Here is a 23,642-nt window from a genome sequence, read left to right on the forward strand (position 1 = left end):
TGCATCCATTATGTGAATAGATCCTTCGTCACTTTGTGTTTGTTTTTTTGTTTGTTGACTTAAATTGAAATTAAAACCAGATGACAAAATTGTGATGAGGCTGTGGAGTCTATTTGGGAGGAAAAAAATATCTTTTACAACATTGTCCTTAAAAACGGAAATGCAAACAAGAAGGCTTTTGAGCTAGGAGCTGATATTCTTGCCTTTGTTGACAAAGCCTACGTGGCAAAGGATGCAGAGAAGTGAGTGTTGGCTCAGTGGGATGCATCAATCAATGACTGAAAACTGAAATTTGCAGTTATTTATAGTTGGATGCTACGTGTGCGTGGCCAAGTCCTGAATGCCATGACTCCACCTCCCACCCTCTCCTAAGCCTTGGAAGCCACAACCCAACAGACACGTCCCCCCCATCCTTCAAAGACAGTATTTGCTCTTTGAAGTGACTGTGCCATTAGTGGTTTATCTACCTATCTATTTATTTATTTATGTCAGTCACAATTGCCAGGACACCTGCTAGTTACACAGGGTGCTTCTGTGCTTGGCCTAACGCTGTCGACATCTAACAGGGTGGCAAGCGTGCAGAGTGAGCCCGGACAGCAGAACCTTCTTCTGCAGCAACCCCTGGGGCGGAAGAGAGGCCTACGGCAGGTGAGACCACGGGGCGTGAACAAACCTTTCCTTCTCTTTGAGTTGTTTTGTTGTTTTTTTTTTTTCTAATTTCATATGTTTTGAAATGATTTCTGCATGTAATGTTTCCCTTTTACGGGTTCTGTGATACTCTGGCTAAGTTAGCAGGACCGTAGTGCAAGTTGTAGTTGTGAGACCTGGCAAACTGGTAAGAAAGAAGGCGCACTTTGAGTTCCCCGGTTCTTTCCTCTGTGAACTTTTGTTGGTTTTGTGGGTTTTGTTTGTTTTTTAAATTCAAATGATGGTTACACAAAGCACATCAATTACATTCAGTATTAAAACTGAAAAGATCCAAAACACAGAAGTTCAGTAGCTGTTTTCATATGAAGGAGATGTCTGAGCCATTGAAACCTTAAAACGTGTATCTGTATCCTCCCTACAGAGGACAAGTTGTGCAGTACATGAACATACCTCAGCCTAACGTGACTCTTTCTTCCAATATCTAGCTTCGACGACCCCTACTGTCACGTCAAAAAACTCAAACTGAACCTCGTAGCCGTCACGGAGCTAGACTTTCAACCACCCGGCGGAGCATCCAGCCAAAACCAAAACCTAGCGGTAAGGCAGTGCTGCATTTCCAGAGCCAGCACTTCATATTTTAAAGTAGAAAATACAATGTTGTTGTTTTAGATTAAAGGAAAAGTTAGCACGTTTGAAGAATATGTAAGCTGTTTTCATCGTAGAAATAAGAGTGCCATGTTTAACTAGTTTGTGTTGAGGTTGGTAATGACTGGAAATCGTTATCATCAACTTGCTCTTCAGTAGCCTGTACTAAAGGGAAGCCCCAGCATGCTTATCCTTTTCCCTAGTAAATGGATCAGAAAATCGCCCCCTCAAAACACTTTAATGGTGTCAAGGCCAGCAAGGTGAAACTGGACATGGGCAGTCAATGATCGTGTTTCTTAAAAGTGTGGAGGATATAGGGTATGTGTCCTCCATTCAGGATGCCTTGTCTAAAAGCTCTGGATGTGCAAATCTTGAAGCTGCTAGTAAGAGTGGGAGAACGAAGGAAAATTCCCACCATTTGCAAGCTTAACAGTTCTGAGTTTAAAGTTCTGTATATGGAAATGAATATGGGACTGTCCGTGCAATGTGTTTCCAGGAGTCAGCATTGTCGAGCAGAGCGGGTAGCTCTATTCTGTATATCTAAAGTGAGCAATTAACTTTGGAGGAAACACCTCAAAAAGCAAAGGTTGCTTCAGAACTTCCTGGGTTTCCAGACAGGACTGTGCTGGGGCAACAGCGCTGCTGGAGATACTTGAAACATAAAACTTGACCAGAATGATTAAGAGTGGGAGCAGGGATATTTGTTCTACTGTTAAGCTTTAGTCTAGCTGTTGTCAACCCATGATATTCTTTGTTATTGCTGGGTAGTGAACTCAGTCAATGGCAAGAATGAGGGGTAATCAGCTGCCCTCTTTCTTTTCCAATTTTCCTGCAAAACCTGGGGCAACTCCCTTATGTATTTGATCTTAGTTTTCTTTTTTAGTTAAGGGCAAAAATGCCTAAGTCACATGGGAATCCAATTCATTATATTCTGGGGTGGAAAGATGTTATGGGTGATATTTATCTCACCAAGCCATGACAAAGACAGGTAGGGTCAATAGTCTTCAGAAGATCCCTGACTCTTGCTGTGGCTTTAGAGGAAGCCTAGGAGTAAAAGGCTTTGAGATGAGACGCCATTTAGACAGCTTATAAAGATGGAATGAATCACGAATCCCGTCTTAGCTGTAAAAACACTAGGGATGCTCTCTGCTCTCTTACTGTGTTTTCCTTCCCAAATCGTAGCATTTTAATACTCAGCTTTCTGGGCTTTGTACCCTTCAGCGGAGCAGAAGCGGTCGGTGACTTTCACTGAAGCTCAGCCTGAGGCAACACCACCGTCCCCAGCCGACCCCCCTGCTCCAGCAGCTCAGCCGCAGGGCTGCAGCCACAGCAGCCCCCAGGGGAGCAGCAAGCAGGAAGCGCCAAGTAAACCTGTGCTGACTTCCTCGCCCGCCATCGTTGTAGCTGATCTCCACAGCCAGGCCATTGGCCAGGTAACACGACTGACAGTTTTATCACGTCTGCCCACTGCTTCATCTCAGCTTTGCTGATTTAAGTTGCAGGGCAAATATTTATCGCTGCATTACAGCAGTATAACAAAAGCTGGCTGATGAGTAAAGGCAGCATCTTTTCTTAAGGCTGAATTTGCTGTCCTACCCTCTGCTTTTATAAACTACCTGCTTCTCGGTCTTTGCAGTAATTCTTAATTTGTAAATATATTTCCTGCATCTTTCCATCATACCTACAAGTCTTTCTGGACCTGTGCAAGTTTTCATCAGCTGGCAATTACAGCTTGTTCTCTGAGAAATGAGTCCTTCAGGAAGGATTACTTCGAAAACTCACTCAGGGTTGTTTTAGCAAAAGCATCACATTTCAAAAGAAGCTGCTTGTCCAACATTTTTCTTTGTTGGACACCACTGAGCACAGTGAGAGACAATCACAATCGCCACTTCAACACATTAGTGACATTGTGGTCACTTTTATACCCCAGCTATCTCATGTCTTTTGGGTGTATGGACTTTGCCACGAACAAGTATAGGACATCTTTCTTGAAAATATACTATAAAATGAAATGAGGAAGTGTTAACAACTGAAAGCAGACAACTTTTCTGGTTATTGTTACAGATTTCATTCACCAGCAAAAAAATTTAATAGTTAGGGCAGATTTTTAGGGATTTATAATCTGCAAATGGCCCTTTAATGGTAAAAAGTAGTTCTGAATGAGAAAATACTTTATAGGTGTTCCCTAGCTCTTCCCCGCCTCACCCTTTTTCTCTGAACATGACCACTGGCTCTCCTCAATTGCAGAGTGAGGCACTTTCTACTGAGAAGGAGAAAGAGAAAGAGGAGGGTTTGGACTCCCGGCCAGCCACAGCACAAAGCACCCCACCCACCCAGCTCTCTGACACCGAGGACTACGCTGGCCTTGAGACCACCAGCTTACTGCAGCACGGGGACACGGTCCTTCACATCAGTGAGGACAATGGGATGGAGAACCCCTTGCTGGCCACTCACTTCAGCTTCACACATGTGGAGCTTGGGGAGACCGACGTCGATCTAGATGAATCTCACGTTTAACTCTTGGGGAAGTGCAGTAGTGCGAGGAGGAAGAGAAACTGTACCTTCTCCTTTGAGTTCCCTGGTAACTAGTAACTAATTCAAATGAGCACTTTATTATCCAAAAGCAGAATATAGCTAACAGCCTATTGCTGTAGACCAGCTAATTTCTGTTTGCGAAATCTATTTCTGTTCAGGGCAAGACTGTAGGAGCAGAGAATTTTTTAAAAATTCTCAGTTTTCTGAAATTTTAAAAATTCTCAGAATTTTTTAAAAATTCTCAGGGTAGGAGGTGTGGGCAAGTATGTGTGGTCCTCAAAACCTTGATCTGGCAGCCACGTACTTTGATCAGCAGCCTCTTTGGGTAAGCAGGCTGTTGTACTGTACAAGACAGGAAAGAGAAACCTCTTTTGAGACTGTGCCCAAGATTTATTTTTGTAGCTTTTTTGAGAGGAGGGCTATATAGCAGCTGTATCCAAGGCTCTTACAGTTTGGTACTGACACTGAAAATGCTGACAAAAAGTACCAATCTAAAGCTCGATTTTCACAAGCCTGGGACTACTGTTTCTAACTTGCCGAGCAATGTAAGCGCCATGGAGCAATTAGATACCCCACCCTTTTTTTTTTTTTCTGGCACTGCAGCCTTTAGTTGAGTTTACTTTTGTCTGTTGGTTTCATTCCACTTTGTAAGATACTGCCCTTGTGCTACACAAATATTTGCTCTGTAAAGCTAAATACAGTACATACCATAAGAAGGAATGCACATGCTGTGCACAGATATAGATGGGCAGGGGGTGAGTGGTCTGCAGATGGTATAAATAATCCACTCTGTCCTGCTTTAATGTACTGAGTAATTCATCCCCATAGGTTAAAAAAAAAAACAAGAAACCGCATCTGGAATGCGTGGACCTTCCAGTACCTAGCAACTGCTCCACTGATGCTGTCTTACGTCCTTAGATATATATGGATTTAAAGTAAATATTTATATATGGTATTTTCATGTTCCTATATATAAAAATATATATGTACATTGTAAACAAAAGATGCATATTGCAGGGCAGAAACTTGATGAAAGAATCTATTTTTGGCATGCTGAGATTGTATTTACAAAGGTTCCATTTTATGTACGTAATGCTGATGGCTGCAAGTATTAGATATATACGTGTTACATTTATACCTAGGAGGCGATCCCTGTGGGGGATCAGCTGAAGTCACAGCTGAGTTATGGGCTATGCTGCAGCATCATGGAATTACACTGAAATGTGAATTTATCCATTAGCTGCTTACAGACAAACTGCAAAACAGCTGTGAATCAAACCATGAAATCATAAGCAACACCCAAAGTTACCCTGTGCTTTGGGATTCACATAAAGCCTTTTTCAGCTTACATTAGAAGAGCTAGATACTGCGGTTTGTAATCGTGGCATTATTGTGCAGAGGAAAATGTCTTAGATCACCCTGAGAGTTTGCAAAATGTGCTAATTACCAGTTTGGCCCCTGGGGCTTGTAATTTGAACGTATGCGTCATAAACCAGCCTTACTGCGGAGATAGAACAATATCCTATCCATCTCCAAAGAAAGGACTCGCATCCCTCATCAACAACTCCGAAATAGCTGTTTAAAGTACTGCCGTACAAACGATAGTCTCACTGCTGTGGTGCAGCATGCAGGTTTTGCTGTTGTGTGGAAAACTAACTGTATACCTGGCAGCAGGTTTCAGCCTGTTCAAACCCATGGAGCCCTCGGGCTGCATGGCCCGGTATTTGCCAAACGCTCACATTTGATGGGAGCTGCGCATACCAGTCTGAGGAGGGAACTCGTGCACATCAAACATCTGCAGATGATAGCAAAAGCCATCCTTCTCCCAGGCTCAGGGGTCTTGAGCATGTGCTGAGTCCTCTGCATTGGAGGCAAATTCTGTGTCTGTCTGTCTGTATCTGTCTATCTACCCATCCATCCATCCATCCATCCATAGGTGGTGCACTAATGCAACTTTAAAGTGTACGTGGCTTTGTAAGAGAGCTGACTGGGTGGCAGCATCTCAGCTCTCCTGCTCAGTGGGTGTCCTGAGTGACAGACTGCTTGCTTTGCTGACCAAAATGTGCTGTACTGCTTCTTATCTCCTCAGCATGCTGGAGCCAGCGCCAGCTACCTATGGCAGACTGCTCTGGATTATCTCCTTGCTTGGAGGTCGCTCAAAGAATTGCTAAATTCCAGATGCTAAGTTTTATTATTAACAGTGACGCACAAATGAGAAAAAAACACAGCTTTGCTTTCAAATCCCAAGGTAGGCTGGGTTGCAGGCGGGCAGGGAGGAGGAGAGCTTAGATGCAAGCTGAGTAAACAGCTGGGACGCTACACATGCAGAATTCATGGTGCATTTTATAGAGTGACCTTTTCTGCTGAAAAGGAGAAGGGAGAATCTACCTTAATGAAAAGTGGATAACCTCACCGTGGTACTCCGCTCTAACGCTGAGAAAATAACTGTGATTTACTTCATTTAATTCAGTGTATGTGATAAATGTTGCCATTAAGGTCTCCCACTGTCACCGGTGAATTCACAGTAGTAAGCCATAGCAAGGACTGAAATGCCTCTTTTTAATGTCTACCCCGTTAGAAAACAGTGCAGCCTATAAATGATGTAATCTGTAATTCAGTTTTATTATTCAGGTGGCCTGGCGGATGGCTTTGATTTCGTTAGGTGGTTGTGGAGAGATGGAGCAGGCGGGCAGGCGGCCGGTCTGTTTCCTCGTGTCGTACTGTCACATCGGTTGCACTCAGCGCTGTGCCACGAGGTGCACGCACCTGTACTGAGCTGGTTTTGTGCTTTCTTGTCTGTAACAGAACTGGTGTATCTCTGTGAAGACAAACGATGCTGCTTAATTAGTGTTAGAGGCCTTAAGTGCATGTTGCGTTCAACCAGCGTCCGGGCTGTACGAGTCGTGTCGGTGTTTCAGCCAGTCCCGTTGCCTCAGCCTTTTGCGCAGACGTTGTTATTTCGCCGACTAAATACAGAGGAGCCTGGCGGCAAGGGGCCGGAGCTGTGTGTGTCCGGGGGCGCTGCGGGGGGCTGTGAGGGAGAGGGGCTGAGGGCAGGGCGGCCGAAGGAAGGCTGGCTGAGGGGAGCTCGGGTAAAGGGAGGCCGGTTCCAGGGAGGTGTCTGAGGGGCGGCCGGCTGCGGGGAGGCCGCCGGGCACCCAGAACCGAAGCGCGCGGAGCCGCCAAGATGGCGCCGGTCGCGGCGGGGCGCTCGCGGCCGTGTCGGGGCGGCCGTCCCGTGTGCCCGCGCGGCGCCGGCGCATGCGCGGGGCGGCGGCGATGGCGTCGGGGTGCCGGGTCGGGCCGTCCGTCCTCAACGGCGACCTGGCGGCGCTGGGCGCCGAGTGCGGGCGGCTGCTGGAGTGCGGCGCCGACTACCTGCACCTCGACGTGATGGACGGGTAACGGCCGGGGGGGGCGGGGCGGCGGGGCCGCGCGGCGCGGAGTAACCTGTGTGTTCGGCCCCAAGGCACTTCGTGCCCAACATCACCTTCGGGCACCCCGTGGTGGAGAGCCTGCGCCGCCGGCTGGGCCAGGAGCCCTTCTTCGGTAAGCGGCCGGGGGGCGCCGCGGGGCCGGGCCCGGCTCTCCGCAGCCCTGACGGCGCCGCCGCCCGTCCCCGTCCCGTCCCGTCCCCGTCCCGTCCCGTCCCGTCCCGCCCCGCAGATATGCACATGATGGTGGCCAGGCCGGAGCAGTGGGTGAAGCCGATGGCCGTCGCCGGCGCCAACCAGTACACCTTCCACCTGGAGGCCGCGGACAACCCCGGGGCGCTCATCAAGGACATCCGGGAGAACGGCATGAAGGTGAGGGGCCGGGACGGGGCAGGGGGCAGGGGGCGGCTGTGCCCTCGCGCTCCCCGCGTGGTCCTCGGCGCGAACAAGCGGCACTCCGCGTAACGCAGCCTGCCCTTACCGCGCACACCGTCCTTCTGTAACTCTGCCCGCCCCAGGGCTGTCCTGCCGTGTCTGTGTGCAGCTGGGTCTGTCTGTCCTCTGCCGCAGGTGGGCTTGGCTATCAAACCCGGCACGACGGTCGAACAGTTGGCACCCTGGGCCAACCAGATAGACATGGCGCTGGTGATGACAGTGGAACCGGGATTTGGAGGGCAGAAATTTATGGAGGACATGATGCCAAAGGTGAACCAAACATCTCCTATCTATTGAGCGTAAAGTTAACCGTATAGAGAGTAGTGGGGAACTGAATAAACCTTGCCTGGGTGTGTGAGAGGCTGCGTGCAGCTGAGCGTGGCTCTCAATGCCAACCTTTTAACGCTGTCTCTCAGGTTCAGTGGCTGAGGACGCAGTTTCCATCACTGGATATTGAAGTGGATGGAGGAGTTGGGCCTGACACCATCCACAAGTGTGCAGAGGTAAGAGGCTGAAATAGCACAGCACTCTTGGTCAGTGTGTTAAGAGACTCAGTCATCCCTTGGAAAATAAAGCGTAGGAGGATGAGCCTTTTGAGCAGTCATTTTCAGAAGGAAGAGTAAAGCTGACATAGTATCAAAATCATTTGTGCCTTTTTTTTAATAGTGGCTAGTGAAGCCCTTCCTAAGTTGTTTGTTGTACACTCAGCTAAGCAGGAGCAGCAATGAAGCAGTTAGCTGTGTGGGGAGGTGCTGTCTTTTCCAAAGTTGATTTGCAGGTGTAGTTAGAGGCATGTTACTTGTGTCTTGCAGGTAGTGCCCGTTTGTTCCTCAGCCTACAAATTGCTATCTCCTTGTGTGTTTTACAGTGAGAAAAGTCGTAAGAAATGGGTCTGTTCTGTGTTACTGAGTGGGTGTTTAATGTCTTCCAGGCAGGTGCGAATATGATTGTATCTGGCAGTGCTATTATGAGGAGCGCAGATCCAAGATCTGTGATCAATCTTCTAAGGAATGTGTGTTCAGAAGCTGCTCAAAAGCGGTGTCTGGATCGATGAGACCTACTCGAACAGTGTTCAAGAAGGCTCTGTGCGTGCAGGAGAACCTTTGTTTCTCATGCGTAAGGGAGGGCTGATGAACATTAATTATGGAAATTTGTTGCTGCTGAACAGAGGAATCATTCCTTCACTGCAATGAAGCAAGCAGCAGTGAAAAACATTCTGGCTGTCTTTCAGGGTTGGAAATGCAATGGTTTGAACCTATTTCTTGATTTTATGGAGGCTAATTTTACGCAACAACCTTTAATGCTGAGTGGATCGAACTAAAATTCAGTCAGTTTTTGCTTGCTAGAAGAGTGTAGCATCACCACCTGCAATCTCTCTTGTGGAAGACTCTAATGAACCTGCCTTCTGCTGTCTGTATTTTGTCACTTGATCTGTGCATTCCTACAAAACTTTTCCAATGTCTGCATTAAACACACTTCTCCTGGTGTGGTAAGTCTCCTTTAAATTGACTGTCAAAAATGAGTAGTTGGAATAGTAAGTTTGGGGAAGATGCAGTTTATTAGGGCTGGGTAAACCTGTGGATGACAGAAATATTTTTGTTTTGCTTTTACTGCTTAGAAATGCTTGACCTACCTAAGTTGTTTAAACACCACACGAGTCTGTTAAACATCTTTACCAGGTTACAAACTGGGAAATATTTTCTTGTTCACCTTTCAAATAGCCAGGTAAGACAGCTCTGAAATTCCTGGAAGTGACAGGACTCCATGGGGGAATGTTCAAATGCAGTATCTTGATCCCTAATCTCCTTAATTTGTGCGTATGGCCAAGTGAATGGTTAGGATAGTGACATAGAGGCATGTTATGTACTGAAGTGATTTCGCTGTATGTAGCTTGAGATACATACAGTAGGTGGAGGTGGTTCTTCAACTGTTAAATAGCTCAATTCTCACAGTTAGAAAGCCAAATAGTTCTCATACCTTCTGTTTATTTGCTCTAACTTCTTAGCCTGTCCTGTTTGGACATGTGGAATAGGGGCGTTAAAACCCACTAGAGGAAGATGTGAGCAGGTCATTTTTAGATAGACCTGCCTCCCACGGCTCTAATTAGTAGTGCTCACTCCTTTAATATTTTATTGTATTCTGTGTGGCATTTTTTCCTGTAAGTTACAGAAGGGCTGGAAGTAGTCTGCTGGTTTAAGGGACCAGGCCCGAAGGCTCAGCAATTGCATCCAGGTCAGTTCAAGAAGACCGTAGTCAAATTTGTTCTCACAGCAAAGCTGGGCATGCGTCACCTACCCGCTGTGGCAGCAGCACTCGGTCCCACAGCAGCGGAACAGTGCAGGAGGGTGAAACGCTTGGTCCTGGGCAGGGAGACACGGGGTGCTGATAGTGCGGGTTGCTGCCCCCACTCAGGAGGAGGGGGTGTTCAGACAATCCAGGCAGGTCTCTGAAATGGCTAAGCTGCTTCCTTTTCCTGTGTGGTTTGTTGTGGTTTAGGTGAACAAATGTCTTCGCTTCCTGTTTCCATTTGCAACCCCAGATGAGAGCTAGCAAGAGAAAAATCGAGTCTTCTGGAGCTACTGCTCTGAAAGCATCTCAGAAGAAGCCAAAAAAAAAGCTTGGCTAGGAAAAAGGTAATGGTCCATGTGCCCATTAGACACATTAAAGCTGGAAAGCAGCTGTGTAGAGTATAAAACATTGTGCACATAGAAAAAAAAAAATCAACGCTTTGGTAGTTAAAATGCAGGGCTAAGCAGTAAAAAACAGCTATCAGAAGTTTAGTTCAGGATTTGGAAGTATGACTTTTCGTGCTGTTGTAAGCAGTATTTGCCTCCTACAGTTGATCTCAAGCTGGTTTGAAGGGCATTCAAACCATTTCCATTACTTTTTCTCATTAATTTGGGGAAAAAAAAAAAAAAAGGCCCGAAGTCATGCCACTTGATTGAGAGCTTTACATTGTGTTCTGAGCACAGAACCATGCAGTATGTTTTCTTTCAGAGGTTTTTAGTTACTTTGTCCCTGTTTAAATGGGGTAGTTCTACTTCCATTGAGCCTTACCTTAGCACTGTTGTGGGAGAAGAGAATTAGACACACAGGAAAATGGCTCAGTTGCTTCTTTCTGTGTAAGTCCCACCCAGGTGGATCTGCGCAGCTGGTTGCTATGGCAGTGTCCCTTTACACACCTAAGGTTAAAACTATTTGTGACCACAGAGCTGAAGAATCCATGAAAATAACAGCAACAATAGGTGTTCCTTTACTGCTTAGGACTTGTCCAGTTTTGTGCCTTGATACATAAACTGGAGTAATCCGTTAGTCTGTATTTAGGCTTGTCCTTCTAGGCGCAGTAACGCAGCGCCACAGAGGAAGCACCCCAGCTGCAGGACTTGAAAACAGAAGAGGTGTTTGCATATCTACAGGGCCACCAAACCCCAGAGCCGTTACATGTTGCAACGCTCTGATAACGTTTCAGCAACGACGCACCGGGGAGGCAATGGTGACGCTGAGTCACATGGGCTACACCAGTCCAGGGTGCGCTGACAGAGCACGGGCACTGTCCCCACTGGAAAGCGGGAGAAAAGGCACTTGGGTACGTCCTGAGTGAGGCTGGGTGTGCGCTGCGCAGGGCGAACAGCGCCCATCCCTGAGCAGGAGGAAAAATGCAGGACGCATGCATGGCTTAACTGTAACGGGGCTCAGAAGGGTGTATTTGTACTTACAGTCCGTCAGGGTCCCAAATGCAGAGATGAAGCATTTAAACCTTTGTAGCAGCACGGAGCAGAACGAAAGTGGCCTTAGAAAGTTTTCTATTGAGAATGGTAAATAAAGTGCAAGGGAAATGGCTTTCTTTGTGAGGCTGCAACACTGCAACACCCCAGTTGGGGGGGGGGGGGGGGGGGGGGCCTTACCGCATATGTTTGAGTTGGTATTTAACAGTCAGCCTTTGTAGTACCTTCACTGGAAGCAGTGCTGACAGCTGTTCTTACAGCTTAACAGCCCAAAGACAAACAGCTTTTTTTTTTCCCCCTGTTGTTTAACTTTTCGAAAAGAAAACAAGCAGGGGGTTCTTGCCCATTTCATGGCCTCAAGCATGATCCTGGCTCTGAGCTCTCAGCCCACTCCCACCACCGGTGCCATCCTCAGGACACCAGGAGTCACGCAAAACCTGACCCAAGGTGGGAGTCCAGCTCTGCAGGGGAAAAGGGCTGCAGGCAGTGAAATAGAGCACTAGTGCCAACTGCAGATGCATAGAGCACAGGGAGAGAAGAGGAAAGGAAGGGGGTGGTGGTCTTGTGACCAAGTTCTCTAACCGTGTTGCAGCAGTGAAATGAGGCTAATGAAAAATCAGTGGAGAGAGAGCAGGGCGCGGTGCATGGTCTACTTCCTGCAAGAAGGCAGCAAGTATGGGTGCTGCAGGTGAGGCAGCACACGTGCACACCCTGCCTGCTCCAAGCTGCCCCTGCCAGAGGGGGGCAGAAAAGCAGCAACTGCAGCCACCGGCCTTTGCCCACCGTGTTCGCGTGTGCTTCTCACCTGATGGCACAAGCTGCACACGGGCGAGGCTTTGGGAGCAGCCCCAGGGCAGAGGCGTGGGGAGGAAGCAGTGCCCTGGCGCAGTTCTCCAGCCTCACGGTCACTCAGGCAGCTCTGTGCAGAGGCACTTGCAGGCTGCTGTTGCAGGTCCAGCCAGCTGAGAGGCAGATGTTAAGAGAAGCTGACAGGGCTGGGGCGGGGTATGACCCAATAGACATTGTTATAGTTCCAACAAGCTTTTTTTTTTTCTCCCCGTAGTATTCTGGCTTTCTTTGCCTAGGCTTTTTATTGCTGCATGGCTGTTTCCCACAATGGCTGAGCGAAAGCATCTAAAGAGAGGGCAAAGAAAGTGTGCTTACCCTTGTTCTCATCAGCAACTGCCTGTGCAGCCCCTGCAGCTGGCAAGGTAACGAACAGCTGCTTTAGAGCAGCACACTGGGGACCAACCCAAAAACTACACAATGGTTCAACAGGAGCCCACAGCTGGGAACGCAACAGCCGTGCAGGAGCAGCTTTACAGTTCCTGAGACTGACCAAATTTGGTTCATGTCTCCTTGCTCACATTTTAACGTTCTCTTCAGCCCCCCCCCCCCCCCCCCCCCCCCCCCCCCCCCCCCCGCCTTTTGCCTCCTTCCCATACAACACTGGAATGCGTTTCCGCTTCCTGACACCGTCTTCAGGCCACGTCAGGCAGCTAGCTGGCTGCCCTACTGCGCCTGTCCCACCCTACATCAGAAACATCTCGCGCTGCCCCAGGGATCAGCCAGCAGGAAGCCCTGACCTTACAACAAGCTGGGTGAGAGCTGGTCGGGTCAGCCTTCTTCATGAAGGGCGACACATCTGGAGGTACCTGAGGCATTTGAATTCAGAAAGCTTCTCCCAGCAGTAGCTGCACATGCAGGATGACAGGTGGAACAGCTCACCTCTGACTTTAGGTGCTGGAGGGAACCGTAAGTCTCCCAGCACCAGTGCAACATTGAGTACGACAGCAAAGCTTAGTGCCACTGCCAGGCCGGTGTGTCTGCAAAGCTACGCTTGGGCCGAGCAGGTCTCTGTGCCAAGAGAAAGCATTAAAGCTAGTTCTCCACTTCTAAAAGGCCATCCAATTCAGACTATATACAACACACATATATGTATCTATATATATAGAAATAGCTTTTAATTAAAAAACAACCTTGCATCAAAGATTATTGTATCAGACATTGAGGCAAGATTCAAGTTTAAGACAAACCAGTGTTAAAAAAGTGTTTAAAAAAATAATCAGAATGTGCAATAAACTACAATGTAGCAATAGGTTGTAGTGTTGAAACTTTACTGAACTGTTTTCAGATGTCCAGTGTGTACTTCCTGTTATTTTGACAAAAGAAAAAGAATTGACACTAAAACTGGGTCATCTGTCCAGTGCCATTCAGTTCCAGATATTGTACATGGAGGAAATTTTGCACAAAAACAGAGACTCCTATAAAATTGCCTTCAACTGTCCTACACAGAAAAACTTCCCGTTGGTGAATTATACCTACATTCAGTGTTTAATCTTTGTTAATACCTCTTGAGATTGCAGATACATTCCAAACTATGCTATTAAATGCAAGTTTCAGCAACTTGCTTTTGTTTCCTCACCGTGAACTTGCTGGGCAATTAAAAATCTATCTGGAATCACAATGGAGAGCTTTGGGGCTTTTTTCTTTATTGGTCTTCTAGACATCAATCATCTTTTCCTTTTCAGCTAGTCACCAAATGTTGGCATACTTATGAGACTCTTGCAAGGCACTGTACAGAAATTTGAACTAGACTTCATCTTTAACATATTAAAGCAAAATATTATGAGCCTCATTTGCTACTGAAGGACTAAGGAAGTAAGATGACCCAAAACGCAACATCCAGAGAGCTGCATCAGAGATTTGACGCGCCTCCTCTTCCCTTCCCTTTCTCTACACCCACACAACAAACAGGAACCCTACTCTGAGTAGCAGATACACGGACTATTGAAATGCAGTGGTCTATGTCTATCTTACTGCTCGAGGACGTCTATATGAAACATGCTCTGGCACTACTGAGAGCTCAGTACAGATTTTAAGCTAGATGCAAGGCTTCAACAAGGCCTGCTTTCAGACTGCTGGTTCTCACCTGCCCTTCTCTCACGCGTGGGTTGCACGCATGCATTTAAAGAGAGGTGGATTTTCTGCCACACATTCATGCCACACAGGAAAATAATCTGTGGTTATCGCTTCTCACCACTGTTTTTTCAAGTAGTTTTTCTGTGTTCAGTTGAAGTTGTTGGTTTAAGGTAGACAGCATATCCTGCTGCACCAGAATCCACTAGAACCAGAAACACATTTGAAAACAAACAAAACAAAAAAGGATGATTATTAACGAATGTGGCAATATGACAACAGAAAGCAGTGAATGGTGCCAGCAATTTATGTGCGCCCACTCCCGACACTGGGAATATTAGACTTCCAGCTTGAAATAATTACTTTCTCTTGGGGTTCAGGAAGAAGAAAGTGTTGTCTTTGGGATTTATCCTGCCTGTTACAAAGCAAGAAAGAAAATATATTATATGCAGCTAACGTACAGGTTTTGAATTGTGCTGTCATATGCTGTGTGAACAAGAGAGATTTTACCTTACACTTTTCTCCACCTTAATTGGCTTTCTTAATGAACCACATTATTCCCTGTCACCTTTGTTTTCTCGTATTGTTGATTCCCAGGCAAACATTTTCGCAGTCTTCTGACTCTTCTGTAGATTGTTTTCTTGGTGGATAGCCATTGTCTGGCAAACCAATGGGCGTACATGAAGTACAGAGCGAGTCGCTGGGGAAAGCTGCACTTGACATTTCAGTCTGATTCGTTACTTGATCTTGGCACAGTAAAGCTTCTACCTCTTCATCTTTTAGTGGAAAAACTCGAAGTTCCCACAGCCCCGACTGAAAGGAATCAGAAGGGTAGGAGTGAGGGTGGAAAAAGAGAAAAGAGGGGAAAAAAGAGGTTTCAGTTGAGTCTGATTAGCTGTGTGCAGAATGCTCTGCTATCAAGTAACAAATGAGTGTCGTTCTTCACAATGTTTGCAGGGCTCTTCAGATAAAGAATGTGACACTGCTAGGCACCAGCTGTCAGTGTACGCTGGCTGCATGTGGGTTTGAACCCGTAACAGAGCTGCAACTGTGCAGGCACAGCACAGGAAGGGGGAGGGCTCCTTTCCACACTGCCAGGCAAGCAGGTTACCTGGCCCCAAAACGATCGTATCAGGCCCGTGGAGCCCCAGCCAGCATCCCCGAGGAAAGATTCCGCGTCCCTGAACCCAGGCCTGCCACACTTGCCTCTAAAACATGCACCGTGTTCACTGAGCAGTGAGCCTGTTGACAAATGTTAGGTTTCATTCATAAAAAACACACGTCTACTTCTAAACAGGAGGGCTACATTCAGTCCACATAAACTAGGGCAACATTCTGAGCAGGGAAGGATGCGGCTACGTTTGAGTTCCCTGTTTCGTTAAGGGCCGATGGTCACTGAGGCCCTCAGCAGACCTGGAGGCCATCAGGAGCACCCACCTTGGCTTCCTGGCTCTCCCTGCAGAGCTGTGCAATCCCTGAACAAACAGAGCCGTGGGCTTCCGAAGTCAGGTCGGGAACAGGTTCAGCAGCGCAATGCAGCGAGGCACAGGAGCTGCTGTGGTGGTCTTTGTGCACCGCCTCTTGGCTGTGTCGTCCGTCTGCATTTTTGCTGTAAGATCTAGTGCAGAATAAAAGAGACGAGAGTCTTAAGACCTACTCCCTGCCCTTTCACATCACCGAGAGTCTTAAGACCTACTCCCTGCCCTTTCACATCACCAGGAGTCGTTTAGGTTTTCTTTTCAAAGTGTTCAGTGTCTCTGCAAGTGCTACCTGAGCTCTGCTTACTTAAACTAAAGGAACAAAAACACACGTGGTTCTTAACAACCCTGCTGCTGCAAGCCAAAGCAAAGAGTGCTGTGTGGAGGAGCTAACCAGCTGCAACGGGCACACCCTGGCTGCAAAACAGCGGGTGGCTGGGCCCACTCAGGAGCGCAGCGTCACGCACAGGTGCCCAAACTGCACTGCCACCCGGCTGTGCCAACAGAACTCGAGAAGGAACAGCAGGTCCTCACTCCCCTTTCCCACCTCTCCTCTGGGCTCCTCTAGCCCATAGGGTAAGGTAGCCACAATCTCCAAAGCAGGCAAAATACTTTGTGTAGTAAGATTAGAAATTTTGACCTCACCTTTATTGTAAATTTGAACTAAAATATCTAAAATACTGGCACACATTTCAAATGTCACGTAGAAGACTGACCTTCCTAAAATGGAAGTTTTACTTCTGATTTCAAATTACACTAAGATTTCACCAAAGACCTCACAGATTTTCAAAATTAAAGGTATGTATAAAGTCTATATTTTCATAAGATTTAGTCTTTTTTCAGTATAGCTTCTAAAGTCACTTTATGTTCAAAAGTGCTCAGAATTAATTCCTGAATATATTTTACCTCTAATTTTATTCTGCAGTATAAAAGCTACCTTTGCATATTTATTCATAGCGTCATGATTCAATTTCAGCCAGGAGCAGACACAGGCATATATATGGTAAATAGCAGGAACAGTTACCCTAACATTTATAGGATGCTTTTTGTTGTGGCAGATTCTGAAGCAATTTATGGGAATCATTTTCCCAGACCAAAATTGTAGATACAGCCGCAGTATGATGTTTGGCCTTATATACACTATTTTTTCCAAGACTTACAGGGATTATACTTGATTCAGATGAGTTTTGCACCAGACAGCAAATTTGTGAGAATTAAATTTTTCATATCAGCAACGACTTTTTAAGCGTACGGAACATTCAGTAACACATCTCTGAATGCAGCAGGCGTTCAGCTGAGCCAGGTCAGTGAAGAAAGGCTCGCGTTACGCGGGGTGGCTAAAGTCATGATAACAGGGAGTGGCACAAACCAACAGAGCTGTGTGTTGTGTATGGCACTACAATCTTCGTGGTGCCAGATCACTAATGTGCCAACTTTCTGTAAGTTCTACATGCTTCAGAACTGCCTGGCCTTCCCTTTTCAACTGCAAAAACAATTTATGCCTGGTAGTGTCTCTAACGAGCTGATAAATAAGCAGATCTCTGTGGCAGCATTTCTGAAACTGCTGCACCCCGGTCCCATGGGAACGCTCTTATCAAAGTCAATACACCTGCCTGCTATTCCTCCTGGGCCAGCGGCTCTGCTCCCACAGCGACCACCTTGCTCGCTCTCTTTCTTCATACTTTGCATGACGTAAGGAAAAGACTTCATCTGAGAGATCTTCTATCTGTAATGAAAAATGAGGGATAGCTGCTGTAATTATGAACATCACTAGAAACAAAGACAGGTGCTAATATATGTAGTTCTGTGAATGTTTGTTCACCAAACACAAGCAAACAAGACAATGTGTGCTAGCAGTCAGCTGGCACTCTCACTTAGAGCCACAGTTTATGGGACGCTGTCACCTTCTGTTCATTTCTTTGTGTGTCTGTGGTTGTATCTGAAGGGATACAGAAGTTACACCCCTATGCAACTAGCACATTTCTCCGTACGGTGAAATGTGTTTTCCCTACAGAAAATTAAAAAGACAAGTATTCATTTGTAAAATCAAGGCAGCATTAAAAGCACCAAGTGAAGACAAGCAAAAATCCGAGGAGTTTTTAGAGACTGATTTAGGAGGAGGCTGGGAGGCAGCAGGATTTGCCAGGTGCTCTTTAAGCACAGAGAAGCAGGTCTGACATCACCGGGGCTTGCGATAGCTCCACATGGAGAGGCATGCAGCAAACCTGAGGTGCCACATTCCTGCTATGAAACCAAGCAGAAAATGGTTTCTGCTGTGAAGAGAGCATTTCTTAGCTGCATGAGCCCAGCACAACCTAACACAGACCTAATGTAAATGTACTTTAACCGCTCGCAGAGTCAAACGAGCCAGCTTTTTATGCAAAGCTCCTCAGATGCAGCTCTTACCTCTGACTTTCACTTAGGAAGAGCCATCTTCATTTTTCCTGTGTCTAAGTCTGCTGTGTGTACGCAGCTGGGCGAGGAGCACAGCGCTGCCCTTCCCTCTCACTCCCCAGACTGCGGGGTGTACCACTCCAGCACAGCTCAGCATTACTTCAAAGTGCTCCAAACCATTCAGCCTCAAAGTTCATCTAAAAAGCTGTGGTTGGCAAGAGCACAGGAGTGCTGCAGCCATGGATTTTTATGCCAGCCACTCCCACCTTCAAAGCAGAGAAATTCTAGGAAAGAAAATTCCTGGTTGTAGGAACTGTGAAGCTGCACTGCCAGATCAGTCCTGGACAAGAACTATACCAAGAACTGGGAGGTTATAGAAAATTAAATTGATTTTCCATGAAATAAAGTTCTCATGGCTGCTACACAAGCAACATGGTTCATCTTCTGATTTAGTTTGATAAAATAGAGAACTAAATGCAGAGTCCTAGCTGCACTACCAGAGAGACGGTTATGTTGTCAGCAGGATTCACTCTGCAGCAGACAGCTATCTGCCCCGGGGTTTCTGCAGGAGCTGTTCTCTGTACGAGGACCTGCAGCACCAAAGCAGTGCATGACCATTACGGGTACAAATGCAAAATACAACGCACTGATGCTGCTGCAAACATACCTGACAGCGGCATTCCTCAGTCAGCCAGAGCACACACCTCCAACCTAGGCTGCTGGCCACGAGCTACAGCCCCACAACCAAATTTAGCTGGGTCACTGAAAAGGATCTCAAAGACTTCTGTGTGATCTGAACCAGCCACGGGACCCGTTTGCCAGAACTGGTGCTGCCTGGTTTCTCCTCAGCCCAGCACTCAAGAGGAACCCTCAGACAAACAGGCCTGCTTTGTTTGCTCAGCTCAAGATTTCTTTTTAAAGACTCCTCCTTGCTTTTATTTATGTTGAACACAAACCACTTTGTTAGCTGCTTGCTTCCCTTCACGTAACTCAACCAAATGGGTCTCTTCCTCTCTGGAATTCACCAGCTCTTGTCGCCTGGATGGCATGGGTCTGGGGCTGCATCTCAGTTCACATTCTGCCTTTCCAAGGTCAATGATGTACAGTGTGAAAGCGAGAATTTTATGGACTACAAAAGTGCTATTCCCTCAGGGAAAATGCAGGATTTTTCTGTGTGCTCAATTTCCTTTGAAGTGCAAACAAAAGATAATTTTCAAAGAAAAACTTAGACTTTGAAATTACTTTTCTTAGCAAATTGCCAAAACTTTTCATGCTGGGAAGAAACTTTATTTTTAACAAGCTTCCTTTCAAAACCCAACCCTACATTTCTCTACAAGTTTTGAAAAATATTACAAGTAAGCCTTACTGTACCTTCTCCACAGCTGATAGCAGAGATTTAACTACTTGAGTTTTACCCTATTCCACTGAAGACCAACCATTAATACAGTTTCTTACTTTAAAATTATTCTTTGTTCTACAGATAAAATCACATTACCTCAGAATAAAAGACCTCTGCTTGGTTCAGTACAGCCTCTGCCCTTCCTCATCTTTCTAAGATTTTATATATCCTCAAACAACTTCACGTTAATTTATAGTTACTATAACTAGAGAAAACTGAATTTTTTTTTCCACCAAGGGTAGTTTGAAAAAGGCCAAAGAGCTGTCATTGCTTGCCAGAAGGATCTAGCAATGACGTGGAGAGAAAAGACTATTTAGGAAGGTGTGTTTGTGAGGCATGTCTAATGGTTTCATTCAAAGAAAGACCTGAAGCAAACTAAGATTTGAATCCCTCCTATCTCATCTAGTTAAGCTACGAGACACTATGCATTAATGTTGGATAGTCAGGAATAATACCAGGAAAAAACAGGCAGGAATATTTCTGAAAGGTTCTCAAAACAACAAAGTTAGTGCTTCAGTCGTCAGCTCCATGGGAAACGCTGAGTCATACGCCATAAAAACACTTATGCAAAACTAATTACACAAAGAATTATTCTGAAGTATTTGCAATTGCTAAAACAACTACAAAATAAACTTTAACACTACTTTATATCCATGCCTTGCCAGAAACTTTAACCTGGACAAAACAAATTGCAAACAAAACAGGAAAGCCCATGCCGCACCCTCCCCTGCACTAAAGCAGCAGCAGAGTGCAAATTCACACATGCAAACCAGGAAATGCACACGCTGTAATGTCCCAAAACTAAGTACTTTTAGAGTGAGCAGCGGAGCAGACATAGATAGTAGATTAATTTTTAGATTGTCCACCTTCTATGTGTTTGTCCTTGTAAGGCAAAATTTCCAGAAACAAAACTGTGACACCCCATAAAATGCTATTTGGACTCTAATAAAGTACCGTGAATGGGCCTGATTTTCAGAAAGTGCTGAGTTCCTGTCCTTGCAAGTGCAGCTCCTGTAGAACCTGACAAATTTGGGACACCACATTTGTTTGTAACTTGTGGAAACTCTGGTGTGAGCCCATTGCATGAAGTGAGAGAAATCCTTAAGTGCTGGACAATGCAAGGACAACTCCAGGAGTTTTAAATTTGGCCACACATAAGGCAGGCAGGCAGAAAGTATTACGCAGTACCACCACAGACTGCTATGCAGTGGAAAGCAAAGAAAAAGCTTTTGTATAAAAGCAGACAGTACATTTTGCCTTCTCTCTTCTCCTTCCCAAATGATCTGCTAGATGAAGCTTGCCTTGATTTCAGCACATGGAACAATTTCGAGTGGCAGAATGTGAGCAAAGAAAAGAAAAGGTAACGCTCCTGTTTTCTGATGTTTTTTTCTCAAGCTTACACAGTAACAAATTAACTCAGCCTAAAACCTGAAGCAAGGCAGTGAAAGAACTAAGATCAAACAGCCACCTTTTCTCAGTCCTCAGAAGAACATCCAAACCAATTAATATGATTCCAACAGAAAGGGAGAAAATTGGCAAAGGATGATTTAGATGAGTAAGATCTTTAGCATTTTTCTCATCTGACATCTCTCCTCTCTTGTTATACCCAGCAGCTGACAGACAATATTGGAGCAGTGGACCACAGCAGGAGGCTAGGCTGCTTTATTGTACTCAAGTATTTCCTGGCCAAATGATGAATCATACACAAACTAGTAATGCCAGATACAAATGGACTGGGAGGGCTATTAAACAAGCAGTAAGTGCACAAACTTCACAGACTCCTTGAAGTCCATTCAGCAAAAATGGGCTAAAAGTATGCAAGATAAGTAGTCTGTATAGGATCTGGGGGCTAGAAGAGAAATCCACCGAGTGCTCCAAGCAAGTCCCTTGAAGCCCTGAAGAAAGGCAAATCACTGTCGAAATTCTTTTTCTACCCCCCCCAGTACCAGGACGAGGAGAGCATAATGAATAGCAGGCTCAAGGGACACTGCGCCCTTGCTGCCTTATTAGTAATTCTCCACGTAGTTTAATTAAATATCCTTGCAGGAGAGTTCTCCTGTGTATTATAGTTTGACCTTCTCACTCCTAAAGAAGATCAGGCAGGTTTCCTGCTAGGAGAGACAGTACCAAGCTAACACGCAGTGATGGACGTGACAAAATCTGACCACCACCAAGAATTTCACAAGTGCACGAAAAAGGCAGGGTCAGAGGAAGTTGTTCCCTTGCTTCAGAGCCAGGAGTACCATGTTAAATGACTGCAACTATGCCAGGTAGGCAGGTGAGGCTGTGATGCCCTCTGCAAGCATCGATTTCCAGGTAGGAAGAAGCTACAGGCCTTGTAAATCTCTCCTGGGGAAGCTTGGCCTTTGTGGAGAGTGTATTTTCTACCCCAAGGGAGTGGCACAGTAATTTCACTTGTCTAGGGTGCTTAGCATACCCTGCTGTACTGCTACATAAATGCAGTCTTTGTCTCCTACTAAGGTCTCTAATCCTGGATGTAGGGGTTCTCTGTAAAACGAGCTCTAGAATGGATATTGTGGATGAAGGTAAAACGCAAGTCCTACAGCTACAACAGCTGGTAGGGGCCTACAGCAGGGACTGAAGGGAGGCTACAGATGTCCAAAGGACAGCAAAACTGGCAGGTTCCTCTTCTGACTCTGGAAAAGGAGCCACAATAAGACAGGAAGAGTAGAAAGCCAGCCCAGAGACCAGACACACTGCTATGTTCACACTGGGGTTAGGAAACACCTCAAACCCACCATTGGGGGATAAACAAATCTCCCAGCCCCAAAGTCCATGGGCATACTCTGAAAGAAAAAGGGGGATTCTTACATCTGGAGGAAGCAAAAGTAGCACACAGTGTGCACACCTAACAAAAAAGGTGAGTGGGAAATGCTGATGGTTACGTTGCCCCTGACAGGGCAGAAAACAGAAAAGCTTGCTTCCAACAGGAGGGTTGCAGGAACACTGAGAAGAAAACTGAGGAAACCTGCAAGCAAAATGCCAAATTACCTCCTCAATAACAAGAGGCCACGGGAACTGGCCATGAAAGAAAAGGATGAAAGAGGAGGACAGGCATTATAGCAGAGGTAGCCCCAAAGAGAGAGTCACACTAGGGGAACCCAGCATCAGAGTGGCCAGGAGCATGGGGGAGCTGAGGCCTCAAAGGGATCCTCCAGGAGCTCTGACTGTGCTGACAGCAAGGGGCAGAACAAGCGAACAGCAAGTCTTAATGTAGTGGATGACAGAAATGTGAATTATCTCCAGGGTCAAGTACGTTGGGGTAGGACACATTGCCACAGCCTGATACCTAATAGTTTATTTTTGAAATCTGAAACTTACCAGGATTTGCATGAAGTCAATGACTTTGAAAAACAGATACTGATTATCCCAATTATGTATCTAATTTAACTAAACTGTTAGTTTAATTAAAATACAGCTTACCTCTTCATCATCTGTATGAGATCTTTCCAAAGGTTGAAATTCAACAACTCTCCAACTAGAAATGAAACAAGACAAGTCAAATTAGTTTACCTACATGCTGCTTCATTGTTTCAGCTGTAAAGACTCTTCTGTTTCTACAGATAAAATAATTTCAAATTTCAGGTGCCAATAGCAGATGCTCACAATGTAATTCTCTTTTCTTAACCCAACATTTAACCTTTCCTTTCCCCAACAAACTCTTTAAGTTACTCAGAGTGTTTTATCTTTAGAGACAATATAAAAACAAATGCAAATTAGAGATTGAAATATGCAACAGCTACAGTATTTCAGGCAACTTGCAGTACTTAAAAGACACTGAATTACAGCACAGGAGATCAATTACTCTGTTCTAGCAACCTAAAGATGTTCTTTTATTGATGTATTTGTTTATTACATCTCTAGAATTGTGGATTACAAATAATGCATTTACATTATATGGAAAGAGTTCAGTTTAATCCATAGTATCAAAATAGAAATTTAAAAAAATATATGTGCTAAAACAATTCTGTTTCATTTGCCGTTAGCTACTTTTTTAGTGAACCGTATC

General features: G+C 45.7%; 3 protein-coding genes and 1 long non-coding RNA gene across 29 annotated transcripts in view; 2 read left to right on the forward strand and 2 right to left on the reverse strand.

The window, feature by feature from the left end:
* The window catches only part of UNC80 (unc-80 homolog, NALCN channel complex subunit), a 137,308-nt gene extending 133,432 nt beyond the window's left edge, over nt 1–3,876 (forward strand). For all 15 annotated transcript variants that reach the window (XM_048058236.2, XM_048058232.2, XM_048058242.2 and 12 more), the window contains 4 exons: nt 567–648; nt 1,134–1,245; nt 2,515–2,726; nt 3,541–3,876. In XM_048058236.2, the coding sequence (XP_047914193.2) occupies nt 567–648; nt 1,134–1,245; nt 2,515–2,726; nt 3,541–3,810 (676 nt within the window). In that variant the 3' untranslated portion in view covers nt 3,811–3,876. The remainder of the gene's footprint in view (nt 1–566; nt 649–1,133; nt 1,246–2,514; nt 2,727–3,540) is intronic.
* Nucleotides 3,877–6,695: 2,819 nt separating this feature from the next.
* RPE (ribulose-5-phosphate-3-epimerase) lies at nt 6,696–13,889 on the forward strand. 5 transcript variants are annotated; one of them, XR_010832272.1, is made up of 7 exons: nt 7,090–7,229; nt 7,298–7,377; nt 7,495–7,634; nt 7,833–7,967; nt 8,114–8,200; nt 10,194–10,330; nt 11,744–13,889. XR_010832272.1 is itself a non-coding variant. In XM_066999311.1 (6 exons), the coding sequence occupies exons 1-6, from the start codon at nt 6,696–6,698 to the stop codon at nt 8,642–8,644; spliced, it is 714 nt and encodes a 237-aa protein (XP_066855412.1). In that variant the 3' UTR covers nt 8,645–9,182. The 5 variants fall into 5 exon arrangements, 4 of the variants coding, with proteins under 4 accessions (XP_066855412.1, XP_047914256.1, XP_066855414.1 ...); XM_066999311.1 differs by lacking the exons at nt 7,090–7,229; nt 10,194–10,330; nt 11,744–13,889 and adding exons at nt 6,696–6,832; nt 8,510–9,182; XM_048058299.2 differs by lacking the exons at nt 10,194–10,330; nt 11,744–13,889 and adding an exon at nt 8,629–9,182 and having other exon boundaries at nt 7,071–7,229.
* LOC136791067 (uncharacterized) lies at nt 8,953–10,890 on the reverse strand. Its single transcript, XR_010832277.1, has 2 exons — nt 10,755–10,890; nt 8,953–10,243 (listed from the first exon to the last, which is right to left on the reverse strand). It is a non-coding gene; the product is annotated as an uncharacterized lncRNA (long non-coding RNA).
* KANSL1L (KAT8 regulatory NSL complex subunit 1 like) overlaps nt 13,494–23,642 on the reverse strand; it is a 63,152-nt gene continuing 53,003 nt past the window's right edge. For all 8 annotated transcript variants that reach the window (XM_066999303.1, XM_066999301.1, XM_066999302.1 and 5 more), the window contains 4 exons: nt 23,057–23,111; nt 17,433–17,545; nt 15,779–15,959; nt 13,494–15,154 (listed from right to left, as the gene is read on the reverse strand). In XM_066999303.1, the coding sequence (XP_066855404.1) occupies nt 14,906–15,154; nt 15,779–15,959; nt 17,433–17,545; nt 23,057–23,111 (598 nt within the window). In that variant the 3' untranslated portion in view covers nt 13,494–14,905. The remainder of the gene's footprint in view (nt 15,155–15,778; nt 15,960–17,432; nt 17,546–23,056; nt 23,112–23,642) is intronic.

This window comes from Anser cygnoides, chromosome 6 (assembly GCF_040182565.1).
Source record: "Anser cygnoides isolate HZ-2024a breed goose chromosome 6, Taihu_goose_T2T_genome, whole genome shotgun sequence".
Taxonomy (NCBI): Eukaryota; Metazoa; Chordata; class Aves; order Anseriformes; family Anatidae; genus Anser; species Anser cygnoides.

Coding starts and splice junctions, on each gene's coding strand:
- RPE (XM_066999310.1), top strand. CDS start 7,090: ATGCGCGGGGCGGCGGCGATGGCGTCGGGGTGCCGGGTCGGGCCGTCC. Junction 7,230..7,297: donor CACCTCGACGTGATGGACGG/GTAACGGCCGGG, acceptor TTCGGCCCCAAG/GCACTTCGTGCCCAACATCA. Junction 7,968..8,113: donor TGGAGGACATGATGCCAAAG/GTGAACCAAACA, acceptor GCTGTCTCTCAG/GTTCAGTGGCTGAGGACGCA.